This window comes from Seriola dumerili, unplaced genomic scaffold, assembly GCF_002260705.1.
Source record: "Seriola dumerili isolate Sdu_G_001 unplaced genomic scaffold, Sdu_1.0 BDQW01001191.1, whole genome shotgun sequence".
NCBI lineage: Eukaryota > Metazoa > Chordata > Actinopteri > Carangiformes > Carangidae > Seriola > Seriola dumerili.
The window spans coordinates 872,894-888,251 of NW_019175446.1; the positions used below are offsets into that span (position 1 = coordinate 872,894).

The 15,358-nt window shown below is 40.7% G+C and overlaps 1 protein-coding gene across 1 annotated transcript in view; it reads left to right on the top strand.

The window, feature by feature from the left end:
- Positions 1–10,096, top strand: part of grb2 (growth factor receptor bound protein 2) — a 31,021-nt gene extending 20,925 nt beyond the window's left edge. Inside the window, exons 4-6 of the mRNA XM_022767485.1 lie at positions 6,968–7,090; positions 7,691–7,859; positions 9,827–10,096. Of these exons, the coding sequence (XP_022623206.1) occupies positions 6,968–7,090; positions 7,691–7,859; positions 9,827–10,012 (478 nt within the window). The 3' untranslated portion in view covers positions 10,013–10,096. The remainder of the gene's footprint in view (positions 1–6,967; positions 7,091–7,690; positions 7,860–9,826) is intronic.
- The last annotated feature ends 5,262 nt before the right edge of the window (positions 10,097–15,358 follow it).

A 15,358-nucleotide genomic window follows, 5' to 3' on the forward strand; every position in this document is an offset into this window, starting at 1 on the left:
CAAACGAGAGATTAAAATAAATCTGATGGAGTGGGTATGAGAGTGTTTGTGAGTGTGTGTGGTTTTTTTTTTATATTTACACAAATAAACCTCACTGAGAGTGTTTATTTACATTAGTTTAGATCCCCAGAAGCACCTGCTCAGATGTGTCCATGTTCACTAAAAGATATATAGAGAACAGAAATATAAGGTGGGTTTAGTCCAATTGACCATTCTGTCCACATCTTCCTTTTGTAGATAAGCGGGAGGCTGTTGCATGGACCATGATGATGATGAATATTTAGAACAAAATGAATTGTAAAAGCATAAACTACGTCTTCATAGGAGTTGCAATACCTGTACATTAATGAAAACCTAAATATGTCCTTTTATCTGCTTATAACTACATCATAATTGTGTTAACATCAAATGTTTATTACATGGCTTATAAATGGTAAGTCCTGGGTTCAACTATGTGGATGTTAATGCAAAAATAAATGTCATAACCACAAATATATCGAACCTACTCGAGTCAGTGTTGCTATGAAACCACAAAGAATAACACAGTGGATCTGTATCAGCCACTTGATGCTCGTAACTTTTCCTTTTTTTTTTTTTAAACACTCTAGATTTATGGACATATCCTGAAAGATGATGTTTCACAGAAATGTGTTTATTACATGTAACTAAACTTAAACCTAAGTGATATCGGTGAGTAATGTACATTTCTGGGAAATTAAAGTGTGTATTATGTAAATGATGTTAGTAAAGCAGAACAGTGTGTTTATTCAATGATGTCTAAATTGAAGATGTGATAACACCACTGAATGATGTTTTTTGTTTTGTTTTTTTTTTTTATCTTATAGGGAAATGTCTTTTCTCCACATCATAATTCAAGTGTTAGCAATTTACTTTCCTTTTAACCACCAGCAGAAACACAGGGGGAGTATTTTTCTGGAGCGAGAGAGTTACAGGTAAGTTCATGTGCGGCTAGGCTGACAACCCAACCATGCTCTCCTCGTGGCTCTGCAGGGTTCAGGACTTCACTCATCAACAAGTGATGTAGACCAGAGTGAGAAGGGAGGGAAATATCTTACACAGCATGTTGTGTGTTTCTGACGAGTAAACAATCCTCACCTCTACTAGATTATTGCGTTCACCATATAAGGTTTTTAAAATTCTTACAAACTATTATAACAACAAATTCTATTTTTTTTTTTTATTGTTTTTTTTTTGCCGCCAGTGTTGCAGATGTCACTTCTTACCTGGGGGAACCTGCTCTATGTCCGCAGAAAGATTTGCTGATTGCGGGGAGACTGAGGTGGAGCGTTGGTAATCCACCAGCTCGTTGAGGAGGTTAACTTCACCACCCATTAGAAAATACTTTCCAGCCCCATCGCGAAGAACCTTGAAAGTGCTGGACGTGCATTTCCAAACCTGCAGAAGGTCAAAGAAAACACAAAACCTATCAGGAAGAGTTGTAATGGGAGGCAGTGCACAGATTTAAATATACTTGAGGGGTCACTGCACACATCACCTCCTTATCAAACAGGTGTGTCTGTGATAGATCTGGTAAGGTTTAGTCAAATGAATCAGTCATGCTGCAGTAACAGACTGAACATTCAATACTAGCTGCCTAATGGAGCCAGGGACAGTTCCAGACAGTAATTAAGATCCATAATCTTAGCACCAATTTTACGTGTAACCTGCTGTGAACTGATGAGTCTTTTGGGAAGGTCAGACTGGAGCAGACAAATAAGAGGAATGAGCTCTGTCTGTGTCAGCTAAAAAAACTAAGTATCCAGGGCTGAATCTCCAACACTTGCAGAAAGACAGTGGTCACCAGAGGGCAGCACTGAGACGTATCACGAGAATAAGGAAGTGGCTGTGCAATGACTCAGACACACTGAGTATGGAAACTTATGACTGATAAGTTGTGGAAAACTGTCCAATGATGTAAGTTTAATGTTAATACGAAAACAGATGTGAGTGTGAGTCATGTTTTTTGTGTTTTCTTTCTCTGAGTGATACACCGGTTCGGTTCTACTTACTCACAGAGAGGGAGAAGTCCCTTGGGCACTCTCGCTCTCTCTGATGAGGAAGGCCCCATCGTGCCTCTGTTTGTTTAGCATCTTCCTCCGCTTTGGCGCGGGGAATTCCGAAGACCACCTGGAAGACAAACAGAACAGGTGCAGGTGAGATCTGAGTCAATGGAGTCCACAGAACACTCTACTTAGTGAGTATAATGAAGGGGAGACACTGTCTGCACGATTAGAAGTGTCAGACAGTGCTACGACAGTCTATCTTTCTTTTATGTTGCTCATTTGTACTCAGTGTGGAGGCGGAGCCCTGGTGCAGGCATGGTTTGAAGGCTTTCAACACTGGTCATTGGCTAACACCAATAAAACAACCACAGACCCTCCACATTCTCACCTACGAGCAGTGTGAAAGTTTGTACAGAGCGTGAGGAAAACCCAGAGAGGACAGTGTGAACATCACGCAAACATCACACACATATCCACATCCGGCTGTCTACAGCTTTGAGCTGAGGAGAAAACAGTGAGGACAGCGCTGACCACTGATCCACCGAGCCACACGAGCCACCGCCAGGCGGCGACAGTCAAAGAGCCAAATTATACAAGGAACTAGATGTGGTGAGCATTAGACTCAGACTGTCTCTTCAGCCCTATAAACCTTCCATCCACACACCAGAAGTTAGGAAAAAGTTACACAAGCCTGGGACAATCCTCCGAAGCTGCAGTGACCATCGCGCAATAACCATGGAAGCACAGATGAGGTCATTACCTTGTAATAGTGTGGCAAAAAAAGGCTTGTTTTACAGTTCTCCTAATGTGAACTCCACAAGCATCTGGTGTTTCAAAATCTATAAGTTGAGAAGTACTAACTAAAAACAAAAACATCTTAAATATTACAGCAGGGCAAGTTTATAATTATCTTTAAGTGGCTATATATCTTATTTTAGTTGCATTATGCTACTAATACATCAGTGAGAAAGCCCTGACAGAGAGAATAAGTGAGTATAAAGATGGAAAGGAAAGCACGGAGTTGAAAGCGAGGTGGAAGCTCTTCAATTGTGTAATAATTAAAAGTAATACATATAAGATGACATCTTGGTCTTATTACATGTAGCCTAGGTAAATATATCATAATATAATGGCCAACTCTTAATTCTGGTTGTTATCTTGGTGCTTGGCAGCACAGCAAACCTGCGCACCTGAAATCTCTTCCCTGTTTGATAAAAGTGATAGCGGAGCAATTAATGGAGCCAAGGAAACGACTGGGATTAATGTCAGTCACACTCTGTCCCTGTGAGTGGAGTGCTCCAAGCATTCATCCTGTTGTACCACTCTTACTCTTTGATTGTCACACAGACGCAAGAAGCATCAGCCACTGAAACACAGTCGCGTGTTGGGAAGGCTCTGTGTGGAAACAGAGAGGACTTGGAGCAGAGCAGGCTGTATTGTGGCGCTGGTGTATAGCACAGCTATGTGTGTCATGTCTGCTGCGGTTGTGTGGGTGCCTGGCGCTTTCGGGTGGCACTTCATTGTCACACAAATGGGAGACAAAGGCACTCTCTGCCACAACATAGTGCCCCACTACCACCCACGGTATCTCCTCCATTACTTGGTGGGACAGTTTCCCGTCAAGCGCAATTTTACAGGAAACCTACTTTCTAACAAAAAAAAAAAAAAAAAACTTTAAACTACATGTTGCATCATATGGAAATGCACCAGATTTTCTATTACTGCACCAACAATCGTACTGACTCAAATCAGACTGAAAAGTGGGCTGACAAAAAAACACATTTCCCGAAAACTCTTTACTGATGACGTCCAAGGAGGCAGCAACTCTCTCCACAGAGCTTTACAACTGAGCCTATCAGGACCAGCAACATGACACACTTAGACAATCTCTCGCAACCACTGAGCAAAGATGAATTAGCCTTACTGGTAATATAGACCTGCAGGCTAATTTCACAATAAAAGCAGGCTATTCAAATTTGAAAGCTTTGACTATTAAAAGCAGATAAGTTTTGACAACAGCCCTACTTAACATTTTTTTCCTTCTGATCTGCTGATATGTTAACATACACACAAGAAGAGATATCAACACACAATAATACGTTTTTAATAGTTGAGTATGAAACGCCTACTAATTGAACAAGTTGCTTAGATTAGTTCTGATGAGTGTGTTTCACAGCTGCTCTGCCTGTTTGTCAGCTCATATGAGCAATACATAACCTGCAGTTTTGTTTTGTTTTTTAAAAGGCAAACCACAAAAGCCACACCACAGAGCCCTCAAGTAGAGGGAGGTGGGGGTGTTGTTTTGTCGTTTGGCCCCAGCCTGGACAGATGAGTGTAAGTGATTAGTGTTGGACACACACACAAACACACACACACACACACACACACACACACACACACACACACACACACACACACACACCACACACACACACACACACACACACACAGCACACACACACACACACACACACACACACACACACACACACAAACACAACACACACACAAACACACACACATCACACACACAAACAGAGTCAATGACCTTATTATGTGCATTGCTACCACACAGCCAGACCTTTGTGTGTTTCTGTGTGTATATGTTTTTCTATGCTTGTGAGAACATTATGGCCGGTCCTCGTAACCTCAAAGAGCTTTCTGAGGGTTAAGACTTGGTTTCAGGTATGAAGTTAAGCTTGTACGCAAGTCTGTGTGTGTGTGTGTGTGTGTGTGTGTGTGTGTGTGTCCAACACTAACCTTACACTCATCTCTGTCCAGGCTGGGGCCAAACGACAAAACAACACCCCCACCTCCCTCTACTTGGGGCTTGTGTGCTTGGTTGTGGTTTTGCCTTTTAAAAAACAAAACAAAACTGCATTATGTATTTGCTCATTATGAGCTGACAAACAGGCAGAGCAGCTGTGAAACACACTCATCAGAACTAATCGAGCAACTTGTTCCAATTAGTGCGTTTATACTCAACTATTAAAAACGTATTATTGTGTTTTGATCTCTTTCTTGTGTGTATGTTAACATATCAGCAGAGTCAGAGGAAAAAATGTTAAGTAGGGCTGTTGTCAAAACTTATCTGCTTTTAATAGTCAAAGCTTTCAAATTTGATAGCCTGCTTTTATTGTGAAATAGCCTGCAGGTCATATTACCAGTAAGGCTAATTCCATCTTTGCCTTCAGTGGTTGCGAGAGATTGTCTAATGTGTCATGTTGCTGGTCCTGATAGGCTCAGTTGTAAAGCTCTGTGGAGCAGAGTTGCTGCCTCCTTGGACGTCATCAGTAAAGTAGTTTTTCGGGAAATGTGTTTTTTTGTCAGCCCACTTTTCAGTCTGATTTGAGTCAGACGATTGTTGGTGCAGTAGAAAAATCTGGTGCATTTCCATATGATGCAACATGTGTTAATAGTTTTTTTTTTTTTTTTTTTGTTAGAAAGTAGGTTTCCTGTAAAATTGCGCTTGACGGAAACTGTCCCACACAGTAATGGAGGAGATACAGTGGGTGATGGGGCCATGTTGTGGCAGGAGTTTGCCTTTGTCTCCCATTGTGGTGACAATGAAGTGCCACCCGAAAGCGCCAGGCACCCACACAACCCAGCAGACATGCACACATAGCTGTGCTATACACCAGCGCACAATACAGCCTGGCTCTGCTCCAAGTCCTCTCTGTTTCCACACAGAGCCTTTCCCCAACAGCGACTGTGTTTCAGTGGCTGATGCTTCGGTCTGTGTGACAATCCAAGAGTAAGAGTGGTACAACAGGATGAATGCTTGGAGCACTCCACCTCACAGGGACAGAGTGTGACTGACATTAATCCCAGTCGTTTCCTTGGCTCCATTAATTGCTCCGCTATCACTTTTATCAAACAGGGAAAGAGATTCAGTGCGCAGGTTTGCTGTGCTGCCAAGCCCAGATACAAACCAGATTAAGAGTTGGCCATTTCATTATTGATTTTCACCTAGGCTACATGTAAAGGAGCCAAGATGTCATCTTTTGGCTGACTGTACTTTTTAATTATTTACACAAGTGAAGAGCTTCCACTCGCTTTCACTCGATGCTTTCTCTTCCATCTTTATCACTCACTTATTCTCTCTGTCAGGGCTTTCTCACTGATGTATTAGTAGCATATATGCAACTAAAAATAAATACATGCCACTTAAAAGATAATTATAAACTTGCCTGCTGTAATATTTAAGATGTTTTTGTTTTAAAGTTAATACTTCTCAACTTATAGATTTTGAAACACAGATGCTCTGGAGTTCACATTAGGAGAACTGTAAAACAAGCCTTTTTTTGCCACTATTACAAGGTAATGACCTCATCTGCTTCCTGGTATGCGGATGGTCACTGCAGCTTCGGAGGATTGTCCCAGGCTTGTGTAACTTTTTCCTAACTTCCTGGTGTGTGGATGGAAGGTTTATAGGGCTGAAGGACAGTCTGAGTTAATGCTCAACCACATCTAGTTCCTTGTATAATTTGGCTCTTTGACTGTCGCCCCTGGGTGGCTCGGTGGCTCGGTGGATCAGTGGTCAGCGCTGTCCTCACTGTTTTCTCCTCAGCTCAAAGCTGTCAAGACAGCCGGATGTGTGATATGTGTGTGATGTTTGCGTGATGTTCACACTGTCCTCTCTGGGTTTCCTCACGCTCTGTACAAACTTTCACACTGCTCGTAGGTGAGAATGTGAGTGTCTGTGGTTGTTTATTGGTGTTAGCCAATGACCAGTGTTGAAAGCCTTCAACATGCTGCACAGGGCTCCCCCTCCACACTGAGTACAATGAGCAACATAAAAGAAAGATGGACTGTCGTAGCACTGTCTGACACTTCTAAATCGTCAGACAGTGTCTCCCCTTCATTATACTCACTAAGTAAGAGTGTTCCTGTGGACTCCATTGACTCAGATCTCACCTGCACCTGTTCTGTTTGTCTTCCAGGTGGTTCTTCGGGAAGATTCCCCGCGCCAAAGCAGAGGAGATGCTAAACAAACAGAGGCACGATGGGGCCTTCCTCATCAGAGAGAGCGAGAGTGCACCAGGGGACTTCTCCCTCTCTGTGAAGTAAGTAGAACCGAACCGGTGTATCACTCAGAAAGAAAAACACAAAAAACATGACTCACACTCACATTGTTTTCTATAACATTAAACTTACATCATTGGACAGTTTCCACAACTGATCAGGTTCATAAGTTTCCATACTCAGTGTGTCTGAGTCATTAGCACAGCCACTTCCTTATTCTCGTGAAGTCTCAGTGCTGCCCTCTGGTGACCACTGTTTCTCTGAGTGTTGGAGATCAGCCCTGTGAGTACTTAGTTTTTTAGCTGACACAGACAGAGCTCATTTCCTCTTATTTGTCTGGCTCCAGTCTGACCTTCCCAAAAGACTCATCAGTTCACAGCAGGTTACATGTAAAGTTGGTGCTAAGATATGGATCTTAATTACTGTCTGGACTGTCCTGGCTCCACTTAGGCAGCTAGTATTGAATGTCAGTCTGTTACTGGCATGACTGATTCATTTGACTAACACTTACCAGACTATCACAGACACACCTGTTTGATAAGTGAGGTGTGTGAGTGACCCACTGCAGTTATTTAAATCTGTGCACTGCCTCCCATACAACTCTGTCCTGATAGTTTTGTGTTTTCTGTGACCTTCTGCAGGTTTGGAAATGACGTCCAGCACTTCAAGGTTCTTCGCGATGGGGCTGGAAAGTATTTCCTATGGGTGGTGAAGTTTAACTCCCTCAACGAGCTGGTGGATTACCACCGCTCCACCTCAGTCTCCCGCAATCAGCAAATCTTTCTGCGAGACATAGAGCAGGTCCCCCAGGTAAGAAGTGACATCTGCAACACTGGGCAAAAAAAAAACAATAAAAAAAAAAAAATGGAAATATGTTGTTATATAGTTTGTTAAAGATTTAAAACCTAATGGTGAACGTATATAATCTATGTAGAGGTGAAGGATTGTTTAACTCGTCAGAAACACACATGCTCGTGTAGATATTCTCCCTCCCTTCTCACTCTGGTCTACATCACTTGTTGATGAGTGAAGTCCTGAACCCTGCAGAGCCAGAGAGAGCATGTTGGTTGTCAGCCTAACCGCACATGAACTTACTGTAGCAATGTTGTCTGCAGAAATACTCCCCCTGGTTTCTGCTGGTGGTTAAAAAGAAAGTAAATTGCTAACACTTGAATTATGATGTGGGAGAAAGAGACTTTCCCTTAAGATAAAAAAAAAACAAAACAAAAAACATCATTCAGTGTGTTATCACATCTTCAATTAGACATCATTGAATAACACACTGTTCTGCTTTTCTAACAGTCATTTACATATCACACTTTAATTTCCCAGAAATGTACATTACTCACATTCCTTAGTTTAAGTTTAGTTACATGTAATAAACACATTTCTGTGAAACATATCTTCAGGATATGTCCATAAATCCTGAGTGTTTAAAAAAAAAAAAGGAAAAGTTACAGCATCAAGTGGCTGATACAGATCCACTGTGTTATTCTTTGTGGTTTCATAGCAACACTGACTCAGTAGGTTGATATTTGTGGTTATGACATTTATTTTTGCATTAACATCACACATAGTTGAACCCAGGACTTACCATTTATAAGCCATGTAATAAACATTTGATGTTAACACATTATAATGTAGTTATAAGCAGATAAAAGGACATATTTAGGTTTTCATTAATGTACAGTATTCAACTTCTCCTATGAAGATGTAGTTTATGCTTTTACAACTTCATTTTGTTCTAAATTATTATTCATCATCATCTGTCCATGCAACAGCCTCCGCTTATCTACAAAAGGAGATGTGGACAAATGCATTGATAAACACTTATATATTTCTGTCTTATATCTTTTAGTGAGTGGACACATCTGACAGGTGTTTGGAGATCTAAACTAATGTAAATAAACAGGTTGGAGTGAGGTTTATTTGTGTAAATATTAAAAAAAACACACACACACACTGGCTCCTCCACCCATGCAGCATTTATTTACAGCTGTGCTTTGATACGTGTGAGTCTGGACGTCAACTTGAGCAAACAGTAGGAGGAAGAGAAAAGAGAGTATTTCTGAAATCACTTTGGTTGCGGCAAATTTGCAGCTTGCAGGTCAAGACAGGAAATGCAACCAAAAACCACTCCGAGAATAAAGAGATGAGAAGAAGTCGCAGGTGGAGCGGTGAGAGGGGAAGAGAGACGGTGATAGAGAGCTAACGAGAGAGGAAAGTCTGTATATATATATAAGAGAGATAGAAACTATAAAGGTTTTGATGATGTCATGTAGCAGGATGCAGCGCTGCTGTTTTAATCTTCGAGGTTGAGTACGATCGAGATTTGTGAGCAACCAGTGAAATTACTTTGGTTTCCTGATTGAAATTTCATCAGGTTTTTGTCCCCTGTAAGTTCGATATTATCCTTCATGTAATGAACAAATCTGAAAGCTGCAGCGTCATTCTCTGAAGTAGACAAGTGGTGAAACAATTGCAGACATGAAAAACAGCTACTGACAGCTACTCACAACACGCTTCAAAACCAAAGGAGTGAGTTTGATGACGTACATCAAGGTTTTGCGCAGGGACTGGTGTGATCGGTCAAGTTTGCGGGAAAGTTGCGATGATTGCGACATTCTGGAGGGACTGATAATGTCACTTTAACCAAAGTCACCATCAAGTCAGAAATCAGTTGTGAATGTTTCACAGTTGTTATGTTTGTCGTGTCGCTTTGCTAACCCGTTGTTATCATCACTAACACGTCTTCTCCCTTTCTGTTGATCGCGCAGCATCCCACGTACGTGCAGGCGCTCTTTGACTTTGACCCCCAGGAGGAAGGAGAGCTGGGTTTCCGACGCGGCGACTTCATCCAAGTCCTCGACAACTCTGACCCCAACTGGTGGAAAGGAGGCTGCCACGGCCAAACGGGCATGTTCCCCCGCAACTACGTCACGCCTGTCAATCGGAACATGTAAACAGTCAGACCATGTAAACAAGAACAACAACCACAACACAGCAACCATCACCACCACCACCACAACCACAACCACCATCATCATCATCATCATCGTTCTTCATCAGCCCCCAATCCGACCCGACCCCCCCACCCCCCCCCCCCCTCTTACCTCTCTCTCCCCCAAACAACCCCTCCACCCCCTTTCGGCCATTCCACGATAACAGGAGCAGACAGGAAGAACGCAAACAACTGAAAGAGAGAGAGTTAAAGCAGGAGTAGTGCTGTCGTAGGCGTCGCTGTGTGGGTGCCAGCTGAGCAAAAAAAAAATAAAATGGAAAAAAAAAATAAAAAAAATCAACTTTTACTTGTGCTGAGAACGTTCACCGCCCCAGTGAACGCCTCGGCGAGGATTGAACTGTCTTTGAGGGAAATCTAAATGCAGAGAAACTAAAGCGTAGAGCACCAACCATGAAGATAACCAAATGATTCTACCGCTCCCACAGCTGCTTCTGTCTTCTCCTAAACTTCTTAACATTCTGCCTTTCTTTTATTTTCCTTTTTTTTTCTTCTTCTTCTTCTTTTGCCGCATGTTGTTTTAATCTCCTAAATGAAATGCCTACCAATAAATCCCTAACTCTGTTTTAAAGAAAAAAAATAAAAATTTAAAAACATAAAAAAGAAGAAATGGTTTTAAAAATGTACAAAAAAAAAAAAAAAAAAGAAGAGAGGAAAGAAATGATGCCATCTACAGTAATCTACAGAAAGTTTCCATGTTTAAGTTCATTGGCACGTGAGCAGTGTACATCAGCCATTGGCTGTATAAATAAATCAACTATAGAGAGAATCCATTTTTTAAGAATATATATTATATATTTGTATGTGTTTGTCTGTTTTACCTCTCATCACAAATTGTGTTTTTTTCCATTTGTAAATTATGTTCAATCCTTGTGAGTTTGAATAAGACCTGGTAGCTCTAGAATGTGCTGAATTGTCAATTAAGTTTTTCTTTTATTTTTATTTTTTTCTGAGTCTATCTGAGGGCTCTCAGATAAAACAGCATGATATTTAAGGGGTCATCAGTTCCATTTGAAAAGGTTTCTCTTGTCTATAATGCAATGAAAGTAAAAGTTAATGAGAAGAAACCTGAGAAGAAACTAATCCTGTCAGGAAGCTAACGTTGACCAGCAAGTAGAGCCATGAATGCTGCAAGAGCTGTTGTATTACGAAGCCCCTGTATAAAGGTCAGCCACCTTTTCAAAGCCAATGTATTTATTGCAGCCATTTTACTTGGGCGATGAATGTAGCTGACTGAGTCCATAGACATTAACATGAGGGAAGCAAGGTCAGAGAACTGAACTACACAACCACGCAAGGGATTTTAAAAGACATGCTGAAATAGTAATGTTGCGGATTATTCACTTAAAAAAGAAAGAGAGTGGTGTATGAGGATATGTACAGGTAGTTAACATGCATATTCAAACACATTCATTACATGCATGCATACGCAGACGCTCTCCTCCTTGTTATACCTGCACGTAGCAAAGAGGCTGAGTTTGGATAATCACATTGTGTAATCACCAGTGCAGATCTGCAGCTGGCACAGATTAACAGTCCAGAAAACTGAGAGATTGTCTTTTATGCTAAAAGTTGAGAGATCAGCTTAAATGATGTAAAAGATTTTGTTTGTTTTTTTTCCTTTTTTATTTTGTTTTTTTTTTTTGTTTGTGTTTTTTTTATCTTTGTCCAATGTGGCGTGTGGTCAAGCACTTTTTTTTTTTGTCAAACATTTTATTTCTGGTCCAGTGTGTGTGTTTGTTTACTGTGTTTGTGTTATTGGTTTCTGTTTTTCTTGTTCTCTCTGGATAGTGCCTTTCTCTCTGGTGTTTCAGTGTCTCCGACCTGCTACTTTGAGCCCCCTCCCTTTATGGGGCCCTGCCAGTCCTGCAGTGAGAAACAGTGTACATAATCCAACCTGTCCCATCCAGCAATGCCCTCCCCACCCCCCGAAACCCTTTTTCCCCTCTCCTACATCAACCCGCCTTCACCTTTGTCCTCACCAACATGGAACTCTTCTTATTTAAGTGTCTCTCGCCTCGTCTTACCTAATGATACGGTTTTGTTCTCTTTTTTTTTTTTTTTCTTTTTTTTTTATTTGCATTTGTTTTTTTTGTTGTTTTTTTTTGTTTTTTGTTTTCAATTAATAAAATGCAATTATTAAAAAATGAGAATCATTTTTTGTGGTTTGTATTTTAGAGGAGGAATCTCTCATGGATCTGGTTGGTAACTGACTCATAGATTCACAGTCTTACTCCCGCTGAGTCTCCGCTGTTCGAACGGCTCTGCACCTGCCAACCTGCATCAACTGTTAGAAGAAGTAATAGCGGCAACATCAGCAGCGGCTGCTGCAGTTCAAACACTATATTATATTTTATCACTAATGTTTTTTTTGTTTGTGCGTATGTTTGAGGTTTGACATTTTAAAGGAATAGTTTGACATTTTTGGGGAAATGCACTGATTTGTTTCCTTGCTTGATGGTTAGATGAGGAGGTGGATTTTCAACAGGCCAATTATAAAATACACAAAACAAGAATATTTATTACAATTGTTTAAATATTATGTTGTGTACATATTTTAAATGAAGTTATTTTTGTGTTTCAGATTAATTGGCCATGGTCTTAAAAAATGTTAAGTGTGACTGATTTATCCTAAAATTATTTAATTTCCTTAACATGCTTAACTTTTTTCATTCCTTTTTTCTTTTTCTTTTTCTTTTTTTTACAGGTTCTCAGTAATATAAAGTTTAGAAACAAAGTTTTCATTTCTTTTTGAGTTTTTGTAAATAATGATCTCACACTTTTGTTGTACAATGTCACAGTCGCCATCTTAAATGTACAGAACAGACTTATTTTTCCTATAAAATGCATAAAACTGAAGAAAATGTTTATAAAAATACCATTCACTTATCACGTATGTATCACGTATCAGTGATTAATATTTCAGCCACAGAAATAAGATCATTTAGTTTGAATTTAATATAGATATGTCTATTATTGGTGGCATTATTGGTGGATATTTTGACACACTAAATGACAGAATGGTTATTTGAAAAGTTAAAAGCGAGCATGAGTCAAGGCGAGGCTTATTTCAAATGTTATGTAGCTTTCGTTTAAAATTAGTGTTGACCTTTTTCAAAATCTTAGATTCATTCATGTATCTTTCCATCTTCTTGACAGTGAGTGGTTTCCATGTAGTCTACAAACCAGTGCAGTATGATAATCAGCTTGCAGACTTGAAACTTGTGATGAGTCATCCATCACAGTGAAGATCAGGCGAGCTTTGATTTTTTTTGGCAGAGCTGTCGCTGCTTGTTAACACATTTGAAAGCACAGATGGTTTTGTCATCTGTGCCGGTTCTGTCTTTGCGGGAGCTGCTTTAAAAAAAAAAAAAAAAAAGGATTTGAGAGATGCACTCATTAGCTCTGGTTTGCTCCTCACCAGCACAACATACTGTATTCTCACATCAGCGCTGTTTTGAGTTGTGCATAGCGCCCATTAAACACTACAGTATGTTTATTTGACCTGCAATAAATGGGTTAAAGCGTGCAACAACTCCCAAATGGTCACAAAGGGATTTATCCTTCTTGACATGCTTAGCCTTTCCAGGTGCAGACGCAGTTAAATAGTTGTGTTGCATTAAATCATATGGGTTATAATCTAAAAATACACCGGAAACCTACATATTTACAAGATTAGCAACCTATGACTGAAACGGAATTCTCCCAAACAGCAGAGAAGCAGCGGTGAGTCAGTGAGTGGTTTTAGTTGAACACCAACTCAATACTTCGGGGCTCATTTCGCTACGAAACGCATCCAAAGCGTCTCATGTTTGTGTCGAGGTGCAGATGATGTGCATGTGTCAAGATGATCAAAACGAAGCAGTGAAGAGGAAGCTGATGCTTTCATTTCTTGAAGAGAAGCCCGGGGTGCTCTGCATGCTGCACTCTGCTGCAGCCCAGTGAGATCTCTATAACGTCACGTTAGCCACGGTCTGGTGCACCGTCTGCTCCACATTTTGACTTTTAGCACTCAGAGCACCACTTTAGCTCTTCTCTCCAGACCGGCTCCGCTCAGACCTCTGCTGTTGTCACCAAATGCCTTAAGCAGACACTGTTACATCAGGGTTGCTGTCCTCTTTCTAACCCTCTCATCTGGAGCGTATTCTAGTCATGAGAGAGCTCGTCCTGCTCCGGTGCTTCTCTTCATCCCTCTGACCTTTACCGGTAATGTCGCCCAGAGAGTGGCCTCCATTGTCCACAGGCTGTCATTCAAATGGAATAAATGTTTTCTGATGTAGATTATGTATATGACATTGTAAGTCTCTCATAATTGTGTATGGCTTTTTTTAAAAGTAAAGGCCTAAGCACAAAGTCTGCCCCAGGGGTTTTTGCCTCTTAAGCTTGACTAGGCCGTTTGCCATATGGTGCTTCTATAGTAGCGGACAACAGTTGTGCCAGCACTAAAAGCCAACAGCTCGGCACCGTGTTTGGACATTTTAAGATGATTTGAGGATTTGCAAGTGAGGAGGACATTTCGTGCAGAGTTGAGAAGATTATTGTTAGTGTGTGAACTAGTGACCCGTTTGTGCACGTCCCTCAGCATCATAATTATAGTCACTGATATTTTCAGCTCAATCCACTCAAACACACGGTTTGACATGATTTTCAGAGACAGATATTATTCGAGGTAAATAAAATAAGATGTCAGGGTTGGGGTTGGGTGTTTGGCAAATGTCTGCTGCTCTGTGTTATATGTTAAGGTGCCTTGCCTGTATCATGGATGGATGACAGAACAGGTTTACCAGTACAGTATCAGGAACCCCCTGGACCGGAGCCTCTTTATCAAGTGGCTGTTGGAAAGTTGGAAAGTAATTAAATGATTATAAAGAGACACGAAATCAACCACAAAGAAATGCAAAGTGACTAACAAAGACATTCAAAACATCGAGAAGATGCGAGATGACTACAAAGAGACGCAAACATGTCAACATGGACGCAAATCAACCACTAAGAGATGCAAGATGAGCACAAAGTGGCACAGAGCGACTACAAAGAGATGTCAAGTGTTCACAGAGAGAGACATTTGTAGTCGTTTTGTGTCTCTTTGAGTCTCGGTGTCGGGGGGATGGTGGGGGATTTTTATGCGTCTGTGTCCAGGGGCCACTTTCAGTTATTTGGAGTTACGAAATGCAGCTCGTAACTGATATAATTCTATGTTAAAATATTTAACATCTTTATTTGGTATTCATTTATTGCACTGAATACACAGTGTAACTTTTTTTTTTTAAATGCATAGTTTATCATTGCT